The 17,449-nt window shown below is 35.8% G+C and overlaps 1 protein-coding gene across 2 annotated transcripts in view; it reads left to right on the plus strand.

Moving 5' to 3' along the window:
- The window catches only part of LOC117222962 (furin-like protease 1), a 109,614-nt gene extending 98,213 nt beyond the window's left edge, over positions 1–11,401 (plus strand). The window contains exon 10 of one of the 2 annotated variants that reach the window (XM_076525651.1): positions 11,199–11,401. In XM_076525651.1, coding sequence (XP_076381766.1) covers positions 11,199–11,245 — 47 coding nt within the window. In that variant the 3' untranslated portion in view covers positions 11,246–11,401. Of the gene's footprint in view, positions 1–8,640; positions 10,992–11,198 lie in introns of those variants that run through there. The other variant, XM_076525650.1, reaches the window with a different exon arrangement.
- The last annotated feature ends 6,048 nt before the right edge of the window (positions 11,402–17,449 follow it).

Here is a 17,449-nt window from a genome sequence, read left to right on the forward strand (position 1 = left end):
TAAAAAATATTTGAAACATCTCATTATCCATTTCATTTTTCCCTTCGTTGAAATATATTTATAATATTTATTGTTGCACGTTTATTAGATATTTCTTCTAGCATTAGAGGCTTTTATCTATTTTTATTTACATCATCTAATAATGATAGAAGTATTTTTATATAATTTGCTATTTAGCTTACTCTTTAACAACATACAATTCACTTAGTCAAGAAACAGTCAGAATATTTAGATGACACTGGATAAACAATTTATTTAAATTGAAAAAAAAACAATTTATTAAACTAAAAGTGTTCAGACATCCAGGAACAATAGTAAAATTAAATTGCAAAATTTTAAAAAAAATGCATCGTCCCACATTCCGGCTTGCAGTGGACAATCGAACAACAATTGCTCGATTTTTAACTAATTCTTTGGTAATATGATCAGTCGATAAATAAACAATATAAATGTAAACATTAATTCGTAGAAAATTAGCTCGGTCAATATATATTGTTTGTTCAATATATATTTGTCATTTAACGAGTATTTAAAACTGCTTATTATACTTTAAATATGGAGAATTTAAGCATCAGCATGTATGCGCCTTTGTTTAATGGTAACTATATAGGGTGTTCATTTTCTCTTGAGCACACGTAATATCTCTGTTATGACTGATATTAAAAACAAATGTATGAGTGAAGAATTGCACGATATCATGGAACGAATATAAAAGTATGACATTTCTTTTCAAGGTCATTTCAAGTCGAGTTTTCGAGGTCATTCTCGATTTTTTAAATGTGTTTCATAGCATTCAAGATTATCTAAAATTCATGATATTATATCTGGATGAATTCGTTTTTCTGTAAGCTATAGTATTGCATTAAAGAAAATACAATATTGCAAAGCGCCCGACTTAAAATGGCCTTGAAAAATAATGTCCTACATTTATATTCGTCCCATTAAATCGGGTCTCAGAATTAATAACACGCAACATAAGGATCGCGAATTATAATTCCTAACCCTATATTAAATCGTACAATATTTTACCTACATACTTTTTTAACATCAGGCACAACAGAGATATCACGTATGCTTAAGACGAACTGAACACTGTGTATATTAAACGATTTCAAGGAAGGCCAGTAATCATTTTTCTGAAACCGAATAGTGTATAGTCTTTACAGAAAAAGGAGAACATTCAATTCAATCATGAATTTGTAATGATTTGTAAATTAACATATGCGAATCTGAGAATACCGAAACAGAAAATACTGGATCAAAAGACATTAACTTTTAAGAATTCGTAAAATTTTAATTACCAATTTTATATTCCGCAAATGCATAACGACATTGTACATTCATGAGATAAGTTCGAAATTTGTTGACAATTCTGTGATTCGGTCGCGCTGTGTATCCGTGCGACAAAAATTCGAATTTGTTTCTCTTCATTTGTTTTATTGGACCGGGTCGCGTCGTCTGCAACTGTGAACAATATTTTCTGCTGGAACTGTTACATCTTTTCGCGAAGTCGCTACGTTATTCATGACTGCATCGTCCGGCGATGCATAATTTTCCGGTAAGGTTCGAAGTGTATACCGTTAAGAAGTCGGATAGCGGGATAAATGCTAATGGCGGGATTTGGAAAGATTTGAAAACAAGGGGCTGGGGGGACGCGACGCGGAGTTACACCGTTAGAAGTTAACATAGGAATAGATTTTAATTTAACTTTCCCGTATACGGAAAGTTTTCTGCTTGCGTCTCATGAATAATTCAGCGAATTTTCACGTGAACTCTGAGAAAGGCCCCATAACACCTGTATTTGAATAATGAAAATACTTAACAGTTTGCATAGTTGGACAGCATCGGCTAATAGCTCTATCTCGTGAAATCCTGCGCGCTGGTGTCCGTTTCCGAATTTTAATCGTTGCCGGATAAAACGATCTGTGGTGAGACTGTTCGTTTCCTTCGAGCAATTAACCTACAGGAATAGTTTCAAGCGATTTTTCTGACTATAATTCTTTACCTTTGGCTTGCAATGCATTGACCTTTTAAGAATGTTTGTCACTCGCCTCGGAATTGTGCATGTCCTTTTTATGGGATTGCGATGCTTCAAAATGAATGCGTTATTTACTGTACTCTTTGCTTGTGGTTTTGCACGCATCGTGGACGCAAAATTCTATAAATTATTCTGTTCATCCCTGTCCAATTGTTAGAAATAATAGACGCGTTTAAACATAGTAGCACTGAAAGGTGGTTCTAAAACGATCGCCCCGTTGCAGCTGGTTTCCAATTGGTCCAAAATCATTTCTCTATGAAATATGTACTGCAATGTTTTATATCAAATTTGATATCAAAGTCATATTCTAGTTTTCAATAATATCTTTGATGCAACAGGTTCTTGGAAATGAGTATATCTCGAAATGTATTTTCTATTTTCTATTTTTTTGTTTAGTAACTTAAACATTTTCATCAACTCTCATAAGAGAAACATTCAAGTTCATGTGAAAGTATGTCTCAATAATATTGTAACAATAAAAGAAGTATGAGAGAGAGATTACTAATTTCATTTTGAATTGCAAAGCAGCTGCCTTGGGCCCAAAAGTTTTAGAGCACCCTATTTGCACATAGATTAGAAGTTTTGTCACACGTGTTTGTAAGTAACTAACTAATTGAGTGAAGAAAAATGTGATTAACAGTAGCTTAGAGGTGTACTGTTTATGTTAACGGTTTGTACAATAACAAAGTTATAAATAATTATAATCTAACATTGTTAGATTAACTTCACTGCTAAATCACGTATCAATTGTGTGTAGCAATATATCATAATCGTTCATTTTATATTGTCGTTCAAAAATTCGAAATCGAAATCTCGTTTCGAATACCTAACACTTCTTTATCAAATTTTTTTAACAGTGTTTCAACGGCTATAATTTGTACTCTCCCATAATTTACATCCACGTACCTTCGATTTGACGTCTTTTTACGATTATTTTCCTATTCCCTTAAACTAAATTTCTCGAAGAACATCCATTTTGTCGAAATCATCATTCTCGGTCCTAGAAACGTTTGATCTGTGCCGTAGATTAAGAAATTGTTCACCCGTCATGTTTGTACTGGTCCCTGTGTAAATAATTTGATTGTTACATGCTACCATAGTCGCGAATGTAGAAGGTAGGTGTAAACAAAATTCCATTATAGAAATATGAATCAAAATCGTGTACGATGACTCACAAATTTCCATAGAATTACAATCTTATTTTGAAATTTCATACTATTCCTGATTCGCTGTCATCGGAACGCTTTAAAAAAAATAGAAACGCCAATATGGAAACGCTGCAGAAAAAGTAACAAGAGTTTCTTCTCGTAACAGTGAGAAAACTTTTTCTCTCAAATAGCAAGAAAATTTAACTCTGTGAAACGAACTTTTCAATTATTCCAGTAAAGATAAGGGTTGTTAAACGACCAGCATCCCATACAAATGAAGTGATGCGTTTGACAATAACAATGTAAACAGCATCCGACCATTCGAACCATTTCAAAGATTTTCATCCGCCCAGCTTAAAAGTCAGCCGTTTAAACAATGCGCTAGACGCAAAATCCTTAGCAATGCCAGAGCTTGTCAAAAGTTCAGACTCCTTTCACCTGTGACAGTAAATACGAAGCAGCCTCGATTACCACGAAAGATCCATTTTTACAATCAACGGGAATTCCTGCAGCGCTTAGGGTGAAAAGTACACATGCTGTTTCGCAGGTGCTCGACCCAAATTCGCGAACGAAAGATCGGCAACGCGGTAAATTCATTCCCATCGACTCTTTACGCGGCATTATTCGCTGTTGATCCACACTTTCCACTCGAAGCGTGTCGGGTGGATCCCGTTCAACCGAATCTGCGAGTCACTGAACAGCCGAGGGTTTATTCGACTGTTTGCCGGGATGCTTAATAAAATCGATAAAACCGACGGGGAACACAGAGGCCATCGACGGAAGAGTCCCTCTGTCACGTGCGCAAAAATAAGTCGAAACCAAAACAAAATGGAAAAGGGGGAATAATAAAACAAAGAAATCCACAGCAATTTCCGACGCGACAAATCGAGTTTCCTCTGTGAAAGAGAGACCGGCTGCGGAGGGAGAATAAAAAAAGAGAACGAAAGTGAAAACAAAAGAAAGATCATCGGGCGCCGTTTATCCAGAAGATCAAAATTGAATTGCCCGCGGCGCGGCGGCGGGGACGCTTGGCGAGAAAGAAAGAAAGAAAGAAAGAAAGAAAGATTACTCGGTGCATCTGGAGTGTCACGTGTCGCTTCATCCCTCTACTCCATAGCAGGTTCTGAAAACGTGTTTAGGTACTTGGGCCTCTTCGTGGGCGAGTTGCGGTGCGGATTTTCTCAGACCAGTCAACCACCACCATCACCAATCTACCATCACCAACCACATCCACATCCACAACCACACACGTACAACCAATCAATAAAACAATCAAAGACCTTTCCCTGATCGCTTCACCAGCACGGTGAGTCTTACTTCTCTATCGTTCTGTAATGCTCCTACGTTCTCTATCCTCTCGCTGAACGTTGCTTTCGGGTCGAGCTGTTTGAATCGTAGTCGGCAGTATGCTATAAACACTAACTTTTAGTAGAGAGTGTAGCGTCGATATTTATTTCTAACTTGTCTTTTTACAGTGTCGAACGCTTTCGGCTTGTTTTGGGATGGGAGGAAGCGAGTACTTTGTCTGCGTGAAATAGAAATAGCAGATTATGGTCGTATTACGTTTGACGGCATCGATGTGAGATGAATATTTGAAATCAATTCTTCTGAAACGGAAAGTATTATATGATTGAAAATATTTGATAACGTCTTGCAGTCTTTTATTTGTGTATATTTTATTTGTAAGGTTTATGTTCTGTATCGTAAAGATCGCTTGAAATAGTTATATAGCCAGTATCGGTATTTTATCTATTGAGAATTATTCATGTCATAAAACTGATTTCGAAATCAATGTTTCTTGTCGAAGAGAGAAACTCTATTTAAAAATGTAAATTAAATGAACTCTGTAAATCAGTAAAGTATAATTATGCAGCAATTGACAAACGGATATTCATCATCACAGAAAATTCTTTTTGGCCATGTAAAAGTATTTGATTCTTCGGAGTATCGATTGTTAAGTGTACATAATGCCTGCTTGGATTCAGATTACTCCGGCTTAATATGTATTCTCTACGCTTAACCAGTTGCTATATTATCGTTAACATTATCGCTTATTTGTTGCTGTAAGCTTCGATACTTGCTTCATGTATTACGCTTGATTAACAGCATACATGTCATACGAAGTTGTTAATTGTTTTAATCGAAGCACGCTGTTTGCAGATCTAAAATCTATCTCTATCAAACAGAGAATTCCTTTCGAAGTATGTCTGGATAGAACATGTATGTGTAAAATAAATTGACTGCATCTGAATGTTAGCAAATACTACTAATTCAAATCATTTGTGTATGTATTTTAAATGAATCTCGAAAATACTTTGAGTGATTTTTATTTGAATAATTATTAAACGCCGCTTGTTCAGCAAATTCGTACGCCCGGATAATTAATTCGAATATTTGCCGATATATAAGCACGTAAATTTTCATTTCTCAACACGCATTCAGTTCCATCAAGCATCATAATGAATCTACGTACAGGGTGTGTACAAATTATATGTCACGACCACCGTAGCGTGATTCTACAGCTCTGGGTCGGTGTAGATTTGTTAAAAGAATGAACCACAAAATTGTCAGAGGGTCAAATTTTTGTATTGCAACGTATAGTACTCATCGAAAGGAACAAACATCTGAGAAGAAAAAGTCCCAAATCAATCCTTTACATAAGAAACGATATTAAAAAAGATATAAAAATTATATGTCACGATCGTCACACCCAAAAATCGTGGTACTACCGGCCAGTTAGTGATTTTATATGCAAAAGTAAGTCGAAAACAGAGTAACATTTTTCTCATTTAAGACTTTGTTTTCAAGAAAACTGAGTTTGTAGATGCGTCAAGTTCGCGTGGCTTCTAGTGTCATAAGAAGTAGAATTGGTATAGGTGAGGGCGACGCATGTGCAGAGTCTCGCACAGCGGCGTGGGACGTCTACCGAGAGAAAATGTGTAATTCTGAACTACGATGACTACGCGACGCAGAGCATCTGTTTGATCGTAGTTCAGAATTACAATGTTTACGCCCCACGCCACTGTGCAGGACTCCCTACGCATGCGTCGCCTTGCGTAGTTGTTTTTCCTGACTACACTTGTCACGACCACTACACTCATAAATTGTGGTACAACTGACTGGTTAGTGATTTTACGTGCAAAAATAAGTGTGAGAAAAGGAAAAATATTTTTTTATTCGTGGCTTTACATTTTCAATGTAAATTAGGTTGAAATAATAATACTATAAACCAGGAATCAAGTAGCGTAGTCACTTTTAATATTGTTTCTTATGTAAAGGGTTGACTTGACACCAATAGCTTCTTCAAGGCTTTTGTTCCTTTTAACGAGTACTATACGTTGCAATAAAAATATTTGACCTTCTGACCTTGATTTTCAAGGTCAAGATCATATTTTTAGCAGATCTCTACCGATCCATAGGTGTATAATCACGCTATGGTTGTCGCGGCATATCATTTTTATACATCCTGTAAAATCCAGCATGCTCAGTAGTCGCAGTCGTTGTGTCATAGTGGTTGTAAATAGTAGCCAGCAAGGTTGACCCTACATAGTTGGTTCTTGCTCGCTTAATATTTTCTGTGTTTTTTTTTTTATAAAATAACGCAAAGTGAAGTCTCTATGTTTACTTCCAAAGAAGCGACCGATGTGTATTAGGGCTGGGCGAATCAAAACTCGAGACACTCTCCCGATTGTCCATCGGCCTATCACAAGAAATAATTGAATCAGTGCAATTCACCAAGGCCTAATTCCCGCGAACATATTTTTATTTATATTTATTTATTCTTAAGTTCTATGTGTTGTTTACGCGTATATGTAAATTAGTTTTAAGCAGTATTTATCTTGTAACACATTACTATGTTTTTTTATGTATGCTACGTTTAAAATCCATTGTTTTCAAGACAACACACATACACACAAAACAACACGAAGAAACAAACATGCAAATTATACTGCGCATATTTATGCAAATCTTTGTTTGTCGAAGAATTTTTACAAAAACGAAATCGAAATTGCAGAAAAATTTTGTTCAACAATTTATCAAGCAAAAGATGTGCAACAAGTGCAAAAAATCAGCAGTCTAAACAATTTAGTATGGATGACATTGTTTTTCAAATTTGCTACGGGCGTTAAACCCACTTAAGAAATTGATTTTAACAATTTATTGAAAAATGCATTTGCCAGTCGATTGGACCGTATTTCATTGTCTTTTCCGCGCTGAAGTGTGTCGAAAATGCATAAAATCAACGGTCTAAATAATTTAATATTTTACAAGTCTCCGTTGGTGTTTGATTCAAACTGAAACAATGCTGGAAATTGTAGTTGCAAGTAATTACTCGTTCCCGTCTTCTATGGCCATTAATTCGAACCGTAATTCGGGATCCTCGATTGTTCCGTGTTCAGCATAGGTTTACCATCATTTGCATTAACTGCATAAAGGTGATCTAAACATACCTCGTGTTTGAGGAGCGTTCCAAACTTGATCTCGACACGGATATTGCTTGAATATCCAGCTTGCTGTATCATGGGACAATCTGCAAACTTTGCGCGCCATTCGAGAAACGTGTAATTATTGAATACTTACGTGGAACGACACAATTTCACAGATTTTGCTAATCACTGCTACGACAGCTGCTCGTGTGCAGCGTGATAAATTTCTCTTACGCTTACTGTGTCGACAAATTCGAGGCACACAGATCTACACAACAGTCTAATTGAGTTCGCATTTAGAGAAGTGGGCACTAGAAAATGTTTCTGATTTGTTTAAATCGTTAGAAAATCATTCTGATTTGTTGAAATTATTAGAAAATAACTAGTAAGGAATATACTAATTAACGAAGTAATAAAGCTATTATTCCCGTATAATGGCTTCTCGTTTTTCGTAACGATGCGTAATTAATTGTGTAAAAGTTTTCATAATGAAGATTTAATTTAACGATACGTGAGAGAATCGGTTTGAAAAATTGTACACTGAATGCAAGTGTACGTTCCACGGTACATCGATGCATTATTATGTATTCGTGAGTTCCTAGAGTTTTATTAAACAGTGAATGTGTTCCACCTTACATAACATAAAGCAGGACGAACAAGTCTATATAAAATACTGATGATTAAAAATCTACAGCAATATTTCTCATATTGTCGTCACATAATACAGAAATCAGTATATGTGAATATTTCGATCAGAAACATTTTTCTATATACCCACATCAGTAGCACAGTTTCGAAGCAGAACACAAAAGGAAATAAATTCTTAAGAAAAACTTAAAATCGAGCAAGGAAACGCAATGAAATCCGTCCAAGGAGACTAGTTCTGCCGATGTCATCCAACCAAGACACACACGAGTCAGAAGACACACGATCCCCACAACAGCACACACAAACAGCGACACACGCCAGAAAAGCCTGCCGAGGTGTCGCAATCGGAGGACCATCAAAAATATATATAATTTTTCAGAGTGTAACCGGTTATGGTACCTGCGCGACGGCCATTGTTTGAGCAAGTGTCCGGCCAAGACCTACGGTGTCCAGGACGAGACAAGATCAACCTGTGCACCTTGTCACTACAGCTGTCTGACCTGTTCAGGACCGTCGGACACCGAGTGCACCGATTGCTATGCGGACTCCGAGCTGTTGAACTTCCCGGACTCCCAATGCGTCCTGAAGGACCTGGCCTGGACGATGCAGTCGACCATCTGGTTCTACAGGATGTCGATCCTCTTCGCCATCAACCTGGCAGTGCTCTTGATCGTGCCGCCGGTCTACATAGCCGCGAACTGGTACTTCCGTAAGAGGAACAACTCGCAGATCTACGGTTACAGCAAGATCTCCAGCTCCAGCAACGGGGACGCTAACAAGGACACCGACAAACTCCAAGAGAACGCCGGCTTCTCCGACAGCGAGTAAAAGAAACGGACTCGGAAGCGGTTGATGCGGGCTCCACGACCTAGGAGGAAGCCCTTTTTTGCCGGAGCTTCGGGACGAGGAACGAATGAAGGATTTAAAGGGTCTAAATTATTTGGAGGAGCTGCTGGGATTCCGGATCTTCTGGGACGACGTTCGGTTCGAGTCGAAGATAAAAGTGGAGCGACGAATCAGCTTGTGTAAACGGTTTGGAAACTTTGATGGTAGAAGATCTCATTGGATTTTATCAAGGATTTAAGCAGGGACACACTCTCTCTCTCTCTCTCTCTCTCTGTTTGAAGGAGTAAGAGCCGGGATTCCAGTTTATTCATTCGGTTTGACGTGTTTGACGTAGTTTGAACACTCGGTTATCCGTATAGAGAGTTTTGATATGGTGATCCCTTAGGGTGAAGATAGTTTGTAGAACTAAAAAGTAATATTGAAGAATGAGAGCAAGGTTACCAACTGGTTTGGCGTGGTTTGAAGACTAGTGAAGAATCAAGAACATGTGATTCATCTTACGTGGCTCAAAACATGGATTTAACATTTAGACACCAGTGAAGGATAGATTAGATGCTTGGTTTAAATGGATTCGAAGATTCGATTACTAGCGAATAATGGAAGTAACGTTGCATAATTGTATTTTTTACGTGGACTAAACATTAGTTCAAGATTTAGTATAGAATAAATACAAGATTAAGCGCTTGGTTTGGCGAGATTTAAAAGAGTTCGAAGACTCATTTGCTAGCGCTCAATGGAAGCAAAATATAGAATTGATATTGTTTGAGAACTCGGACGCTACCGAAGAATAAATTTCAAATGGTTTAACGTAATTGGATGATTTAAATACCAAAAAGAATCCATTTGCACACGATCTTCAAGTAACCAAGGAATTGAAAATTCTAAGTTTTTTTATACGTTTCGAAAAATTGCAGTTTTGAGTGAGTTTTTTATTTTAGTTTAAGAATCGAAACTAATTTATGTCAACGTAATGTGGTTTGAAGAGTGCCAGTGAAGTACACCATCAGAAACGCGCGCCAGAATTATTAGTGATGTTCCGAAATAATGACAAACAACGGTTGAATCGATTCCACGGTCTAGCAAATACATTCCAAACGCGATCGTAAATTAGGTTAGTCGTAGCCCGGTGAATATTACAAGTGCATAGAGAACAGTGTGAATCACTGGGGCGAAACGTGAGGATTCAGAGTGTCGTGTCTCGCCAAGATGAATTTCGAGGTCGTCGACGTGGAATTCAATGAGAAACTGATTCCACGTTCTTCTTGTCTCTCAGCCGGTTATTTAGCCAAATTTTTGTATCGCTTTCAGTAAAATTAAGATTAATCAACTTGAGCCTTTGCGAATTTATCATGTATTGTTAAAGTTTTAATTTATGATTAACCGAATTATAACAGAATCAGGGACGTTTGTGGCGCGTTCCACTGCGACCCGTTGCAATACGCTTACTGTGCCTTCGCTATCGACTGCGTAACAAATAGTTAGTATCCGAACGATGGAAAAATTACAATAACACTTCCCTTGCCGATAATCAAAAGTAGATTAATTCTAATCACCGTAACCGATCGTAAACGTTTCCGATCCGAGTTCCTAGTTGTGTTAAACACATTTGTAATTTATACGCCTACGAAATAAGTGTGTTATACTATTTATGCGAAGTAGTACTTTAATGTGTGAATAACGATAATAAGGTGTAGCAACATTCCAGACAGCCAAAGACGTTTAAAGTTACGAAACTGTAGATACATGTAATTAGAACCATCCCGACGACAAATTGTCTCCGTCGAATTTAAGTTTGGTTCTTCTTCTCAGAGTGAAAAACTGTCTACGAATTGTATGTTTGTTAATTGCCAAGTATTAATAAAGTCACAGCTTCAAAAAACTCAATATTGTTGAAATGTTTTGTCATTGTCAAATAATTTGAAAGTGTTCACAGGGAAATGAAATGATTTCTGCTTTCAGTTTATTTAATTTAATTTTATAATTCAACATTCTTTTTACAATGATTCCAGCTATTAATTATAATTAATTTACGAATTTCCCAGTAAAAACGCGAGTTTCACTTTGTATTATCAAGTTAATTTTACTTTACAGCTCGAGAACCTATTACGGGCCGCACCAATACACGTCCAGATGCGTGACCGACTAGAAAACTACAGATACACGACGGTATAATACAAAATTAAATGTTACAACTAACACAACACAGTTTCACAATTTTGATGTTTGTTTCTCAATTTGTTCGAATGTTCTATTTTATCTATGATTAAATAAATATACTATTGCATATAAAAAAATTATTTTACGTCCAACTAACCGATACATTTGCATTTTGAAAACAACGATTTTCATGTAATATCATTTATAAATCTTAAAAGTTAAATTTTGTTAAATCACATTCAACATTCTATTATTTGTGATCATGTTTATCGTATTTACTTATATTTTACTCACACTCACACTCATACACATATTCAAAATCGTCGTGTTACCAAATGAAAAATAATTTCTACTTTATTTTCGGTAATAATTTAAAAAAAATGTTTTGTTTAATTAATGGAAGAAACGTAAATTTTATATTTAGTCCAACATGCTCCAGCATTTTCGCTAAATGAATTCAAAGGATGATGACTGACGTTCGAAAAGCTGCTTCGTCTATATTTGCAGCGTTCTGGCCGAATTGTCAATAACGAATGACATTCGCAGGAAATGCGACATTATCTCATCCGCACGTTACAATGGAACGGCAGACGTATAAGCACCAATACGGTTAAATTAATTGGCGATAATTAACAAACTGTTGCGAACTGGCTTCTCAGTTTGACCAAGCTCCTGTCTGTGTATCGAAAATCGCATTATTAGGAATGCCGCAGCATACACATTCAGCGATTTGTCAAATTGAAAAAATTCCCGAGTAATCGTATGCATCGGTAGAAACAATGTCAATGATTCATTTTTCCACTACAGCCTATTTAATAGAACAACGTCCTGTGCGAGATCAAATACGAGGATAAATTAATCAGGTAAGGTTGTGTCATAAAATTATACTATTGTTACAACATACTATCTAATAACAAAAAGGCATTTAGTAACAAAATGATTTTTATAGTTTTTTAAAATATAAATCATTAGAAGAAAACAAAGTAGCTTTTTGGATTGCTTTCTGAGAGCGTAACAACTTTTAATTTTTCGACATAGAATAAATTGAAAAGAACGGTAAAAAAATTAACAAGTATGCGGTTGAAACGTTTACACTCATTCGAATAGTTTATATAATTATAAACCTAGAACTAAGCTATTAATAATATTTTTTATTTGTCAACTTTCTATTTTTGCGTTTTATCTTGCTATTTGTACAAAAAGTAATTCATCTACAACAAAGAAATTAATAAATAAATAACAAATCGGAAACGTAGATAATGAAAATAAAGAAAGTGGATATGAATGTGTACTTTTGTTAAATACACTAGCAAGAATTTGTGATTTACTATGTATACGAAGCAAGTCTGATAATGCATTGACTTATTCTACTACCCTGCTGCACTGACCGACTATATTTTGGACTCTTTCACTTCTGCTAACGAATTAAATAATCGTTTCTATACGTGTAATATTTACAACAATTTCTTTTATCAGCTAAGTTGTTATACGATCATTCAGCCATTAGGACGTATAATTTTTTTACTGAAAATAACTAACAATATTCAAGGTACAGTGTAACTTCTAAAGCGGTCACTTTCACAGACTTTTGCAGAGGTAAATTTTCTTATCGTTGCTTTAGTGACATAACAACATATATGCATGTAAGAAATAAACAGATTTAATGAACTACCACGCATAATTTTAGATTTAAGTTTCAATTCGAACATTAAAATTTTCCTCTGAACAAAAATTCAAAAGTGTCGTTTCCTAGAAAAAGAGAGTTCTACATTTAGGATAAACTATTCTACTTTACATTGTTCCGAATTTGTTGCGGTCAGAATATATCTCATTGTATTACGATATTAACGCTAACTGTATCGGGCGGTAAAGTCTATTCTGTCTCATAAAAATTCCAATATCGAAATCATTCAGATTTTCTCTAATTTTTATATTAATACGTCTTTGGATGAAGAAATTTATTTAATGGTTTCCGATGGATTTGTCTTTTAATTTCAGTTCGTAAAATAAGAATTGTCGGATTGGTCATTTAACAGGTGATGGTACAGCTAGCGTTGAAATTCCTGTTTCATTTGACACTAAACCTACCAGAGCGGTCAAATGACTGCTTTTTTAATCTTTAAGCAAAATTTAAAAATTTAATGTTTTCGCTTTTCCTCAACTCTTACACCACTTTTACTATAATATAGAGGGTATCCCGCATTTTTCCATGCATACTTTGGGAGTGTGTTTTACATATAAAAAATAAGGCTAATGAAATGTTACATAACAAAAAGTCCATAAATGCTTCGTTAAGAATTTGTGAGAAAAATACAAAATATAATTTATATGTATGTACTGTATATTTAGTTGTCCATTTTAAAATGACACCCGTTTTTGTTGACACAGTTTTGATATCGGCGAGTTATAGCATTTATTGATGATTTCAGTTGCTTGTGATTTTGTCGAATCACTTCACAGGCGATGTTGATTGTTGTAATTAATTCGTCTCTTGTACGTTAGCGTTATATCTTTCACATTTCTTATTGTAGGAGCCGAATGTTGACAACTAAAGCATCCGCGAACACATTACGATTTCGGATCGATTTCCGAAATCATAATACCGATCGGTGCATGCGGATTCCCGTGCGTTAACTTCATGCAGCATGCGTGACGCTGCTAGGACGATCAGCGGGCGTTACGCGCTAGCGAAACGAAACGACCGAATTCGAACGAAGGTTTGTAACGGTTGACCAGCTCATAGGACACGACACAGAAACGCGACGAACATTGATACGCAGAACACTATACAGGGTGTCCCAAAAATGTCTCGCAATCCGGAAATGGCGGGTTCCTCGGATCATTTGAAGCAGTTTCTTCCTTTATAAAAATTTTCTCCGAGGCACCGTTAACGAGTTATTAACGAAAAACAGTGACGCCTCACGCCAGCTGAGCTCGTTTTTCATTGGTCACTGTTTTTCGTTAATAACTCGTTAATGGTGCCTCGGAGAAAATTTTTGTAAAGGAAAAAGTTGCTTCAAATGACCTGAGGAATCCGCCACTTTCGGATTGCGAGACATTTTTGGGACACCCTGTATACTCGATCACTATTCACGATACGGATAACGATACGGAATTATAACGAATATGGCTTACTTATTATTGTATCTTTCTTTACTGTCTCTTTATATTGTATTTTGTGTGCGTTACTGTTTAGCGGTAAAGAATACATCATTTTTGTCATAATTTCTCAACAAAGCATTTACGGACGTTTTGTTACCTAACATTTTAGTCTTATTTTCCTTTCAGAACTCATTCCCGAAGTGTCTACGCAAAAATACGAGACAATCCTGTATAGCTAGATAACACTGTCCGACACAATTTTTGGGTTCCTAAAGTCACTATGAAATTCTTGTAGAGCTTCACTCCCTGAACAAGAATCCGAAGACCGAATTGCTCCATCACCCTCAGTTTTTTAAATAAACGAACTTTTGTAAAAACACAAAATTTTCGACAAAAATTAGGTATTGCATGAAAAGTACAAACGTTAAAAAGTACTAATTGGTGTTAAAAGATAGAGGAGAGTTTCTCGAATATAGTGGCATGCAATTTATTAATTGTTTTTCGTCCTAAATAGCAATAAATTGATGTCAAAGTTTAAAAAAGTGTCGACGTGAGCAGTTTCTGCGCAATATTTTTGTATTTTTACGAAAAGTTTTTTGTTCAGCACGAAAACTCTACCCAGGATCGGATTCTGTAGACATTTCTGAAGAAGAAACGGCCCGGTAAAAGTGTCGGAACGATATACATTTCGATTAGACCGAGAAAATGTTCGATGGCAACACGTACACGACGTTTCGCCGCCATGAGCTTCGCTGCTCGCTTCTCTCTGTCCGACAGGGCCGAAGCGTAATCAACACCGATGGAGGGATCCAATGGGGCACCCACTTTTCGTAAATAATATTTGAATTTTTTTTAGTACTTTAATGTTCCGTTTTTTTTTTACATATTTCTGTGGATAATAATCACCAAACTGTGATATATTTCACAAAAAAAATCACACCAGATTATTTGGAGTTGGTAACGAAGGTATTCTAACACTAGTATAATTTTGACTTTTACGCCTTATAATTAAATAAATATTTAAATATATATTTAACGATATGTCTCAAGAAGTTTAACATTTTGAAAATGATTATTTATTCATGATCGTATTATCGTTAGAATTTAAATGATAACTGTATACATGATATACTTGTAATTCGAACAAATTCAGAATAAAATGAATATTTTTTGTTCATTATTTTTCTTTTATTATTTTTCCATTTTTAATATATGATTCACAGTTTGGTGATTATTATCCATAAAAATATGTAAAAGAAGACAGCACATTGAAGTAATAAAAAAAATGGCACGCCCCACACGCTGAGTGGGTGCCCCATTGGATCCCTCCGTCGGTGTTGATTACCCATAGCTTCGGCCCTGTCGGACAGAGAGAAGCGAGCAGCGAAGCACATGGCGGCAAAACATCGTGTATATGTTGCCGACGAACATTTTCTCGACCTACTCAAAATATTTTTTTACCTACTGTACATCGTTCTAACACTTCTATCGGGTCGTTTCTTCTTCAGAAATGTCTACAGAATCCGATCCTGGGTAGAGTTTTCGTACTCAACAAAGAACTTTTCGTAAAAATACAAAAATATTGTGGAGAAACTGCGCACGTCGACACTTTTTTAAACTTTGACATCAATTTATTGCTATTTAGGACCAAAAACAAGTAATAAATTGCATGCCACTACATTCGGGAAACTCTCCCCTATCTTTTAACAACGATTAGAACTTTCTAACGTTTTTACTTGTCATGCAATACCTCATTTTTGTTGAAAATTTTGGGTTTTTACAAAAGTTCGTTTATTTAGAAAACTGAGGGTGATGGAGCAATTCAGTTTTCGGATTCTTGTTCAGGGAGTGAAGCTCTACAAGAATTTCATAGTGGCTATAGGAACCCAGAAAAAAAATTTCATTTTGTCGGACAGTGTAATTTTTCTATATACACTCCCCTCCAAAAGTATTAGAACACCCACAGAGAATTAAATAAATTTGAGAAACCGATAGGAAATTGTTACTATTTCTTCAATTTATTTAAGAATTACATATATATTTATATATTTTCCACATTATAATAAAAATAAAGGCAACCTTATAAGAGAAAATTAAATTTTCTTTTCGTCGATATATCTCCGCCGCAATTGTTAATTATTTCTTGAACTAATTTCGGCATCCGTTTAATTAGTTTGTCTACTATCTCTGGTGTAGCATGTTCCACATATTTCGAAAACATCGTACGAAATGAACTCGCGCGGCTTACGTTACTACTGAACAAAACTAAACTAAACTTCTACTGAACAAGGCTAAACTAATTACATAAGTAACAAACATTTCTAACTTAATGTGTACTTCCGACAATACGATGTCATAAAACTTAATACTAAACATGAAACATTAGCTAAACTGAATCAAAAATTACAATTTATACTAAATCAGCAGATATTTAATACCTTTGAAAAGGGGAGTATACATATACCTCCCTCCTTCTTTCGTTTTCTCTCTTTTTTTTTTGATAATCTTGTGTCTTTTACCGTTATCTACCGTGAACGATATTTCAACAACTGGAAAAATCTATCTATTCGAACAGTATCTGCACTGAGAGAAATCACAAACTTATTATTACTGTTAGTTTTTCCAGGGAAAATTTCATCCGACTGTGTTTTTTTAGAACAAGCCACGTGCTTATACAGGGTGTTCCACAATTATTTTAACAGCCGAAAATGAGGGGTAGCTGAGGTCATTTCAAGTAACTTTTTCCTTTGCGAAAATGCAATCTGCGGCTTTGTTTACGAGTTATTAACGAAAAATACTGGCCAATGAGAGGTGATGGTGCGAGGGAGAGAGTCCGCGAGAGTTTTTTTTTTAAATTACTTATTATTTCGGGTCCAAAAATTTAGTAAATATTCTTCAGACGTTCTAAAGTAAAGGTGAACAGCGTTTTTCTTAAAAATATCACTGTTACGTAGTAAAAAAAATCCGGAAAGTTCTCGCTTCGTGATTTGTTCAATACTTCGAACGCGGCTCGAGACCGTCCCGATCATCTGTCAAAGCCTCGTGCTGCGTTAATAACTCGTAAACAAAGCCGCAGATTGCAT

The sequence above is a fragment of the Megalopta genalis genome, chromosome 12 (assembly GCF_051020955.1).
Source record: "Megalopta genalis isolate 19385.01 chromosome 12, iyMegGena1_principal, whole genome shotgun sequence".
In the NCBI taxonomy this organism is placed as follows: domain Eukaryota; kingdom Metazoa; phylum Arthropoda; class Insecta; order Hymenoptera; family Halictidae; genus Megalopta; species Megalopta genalis.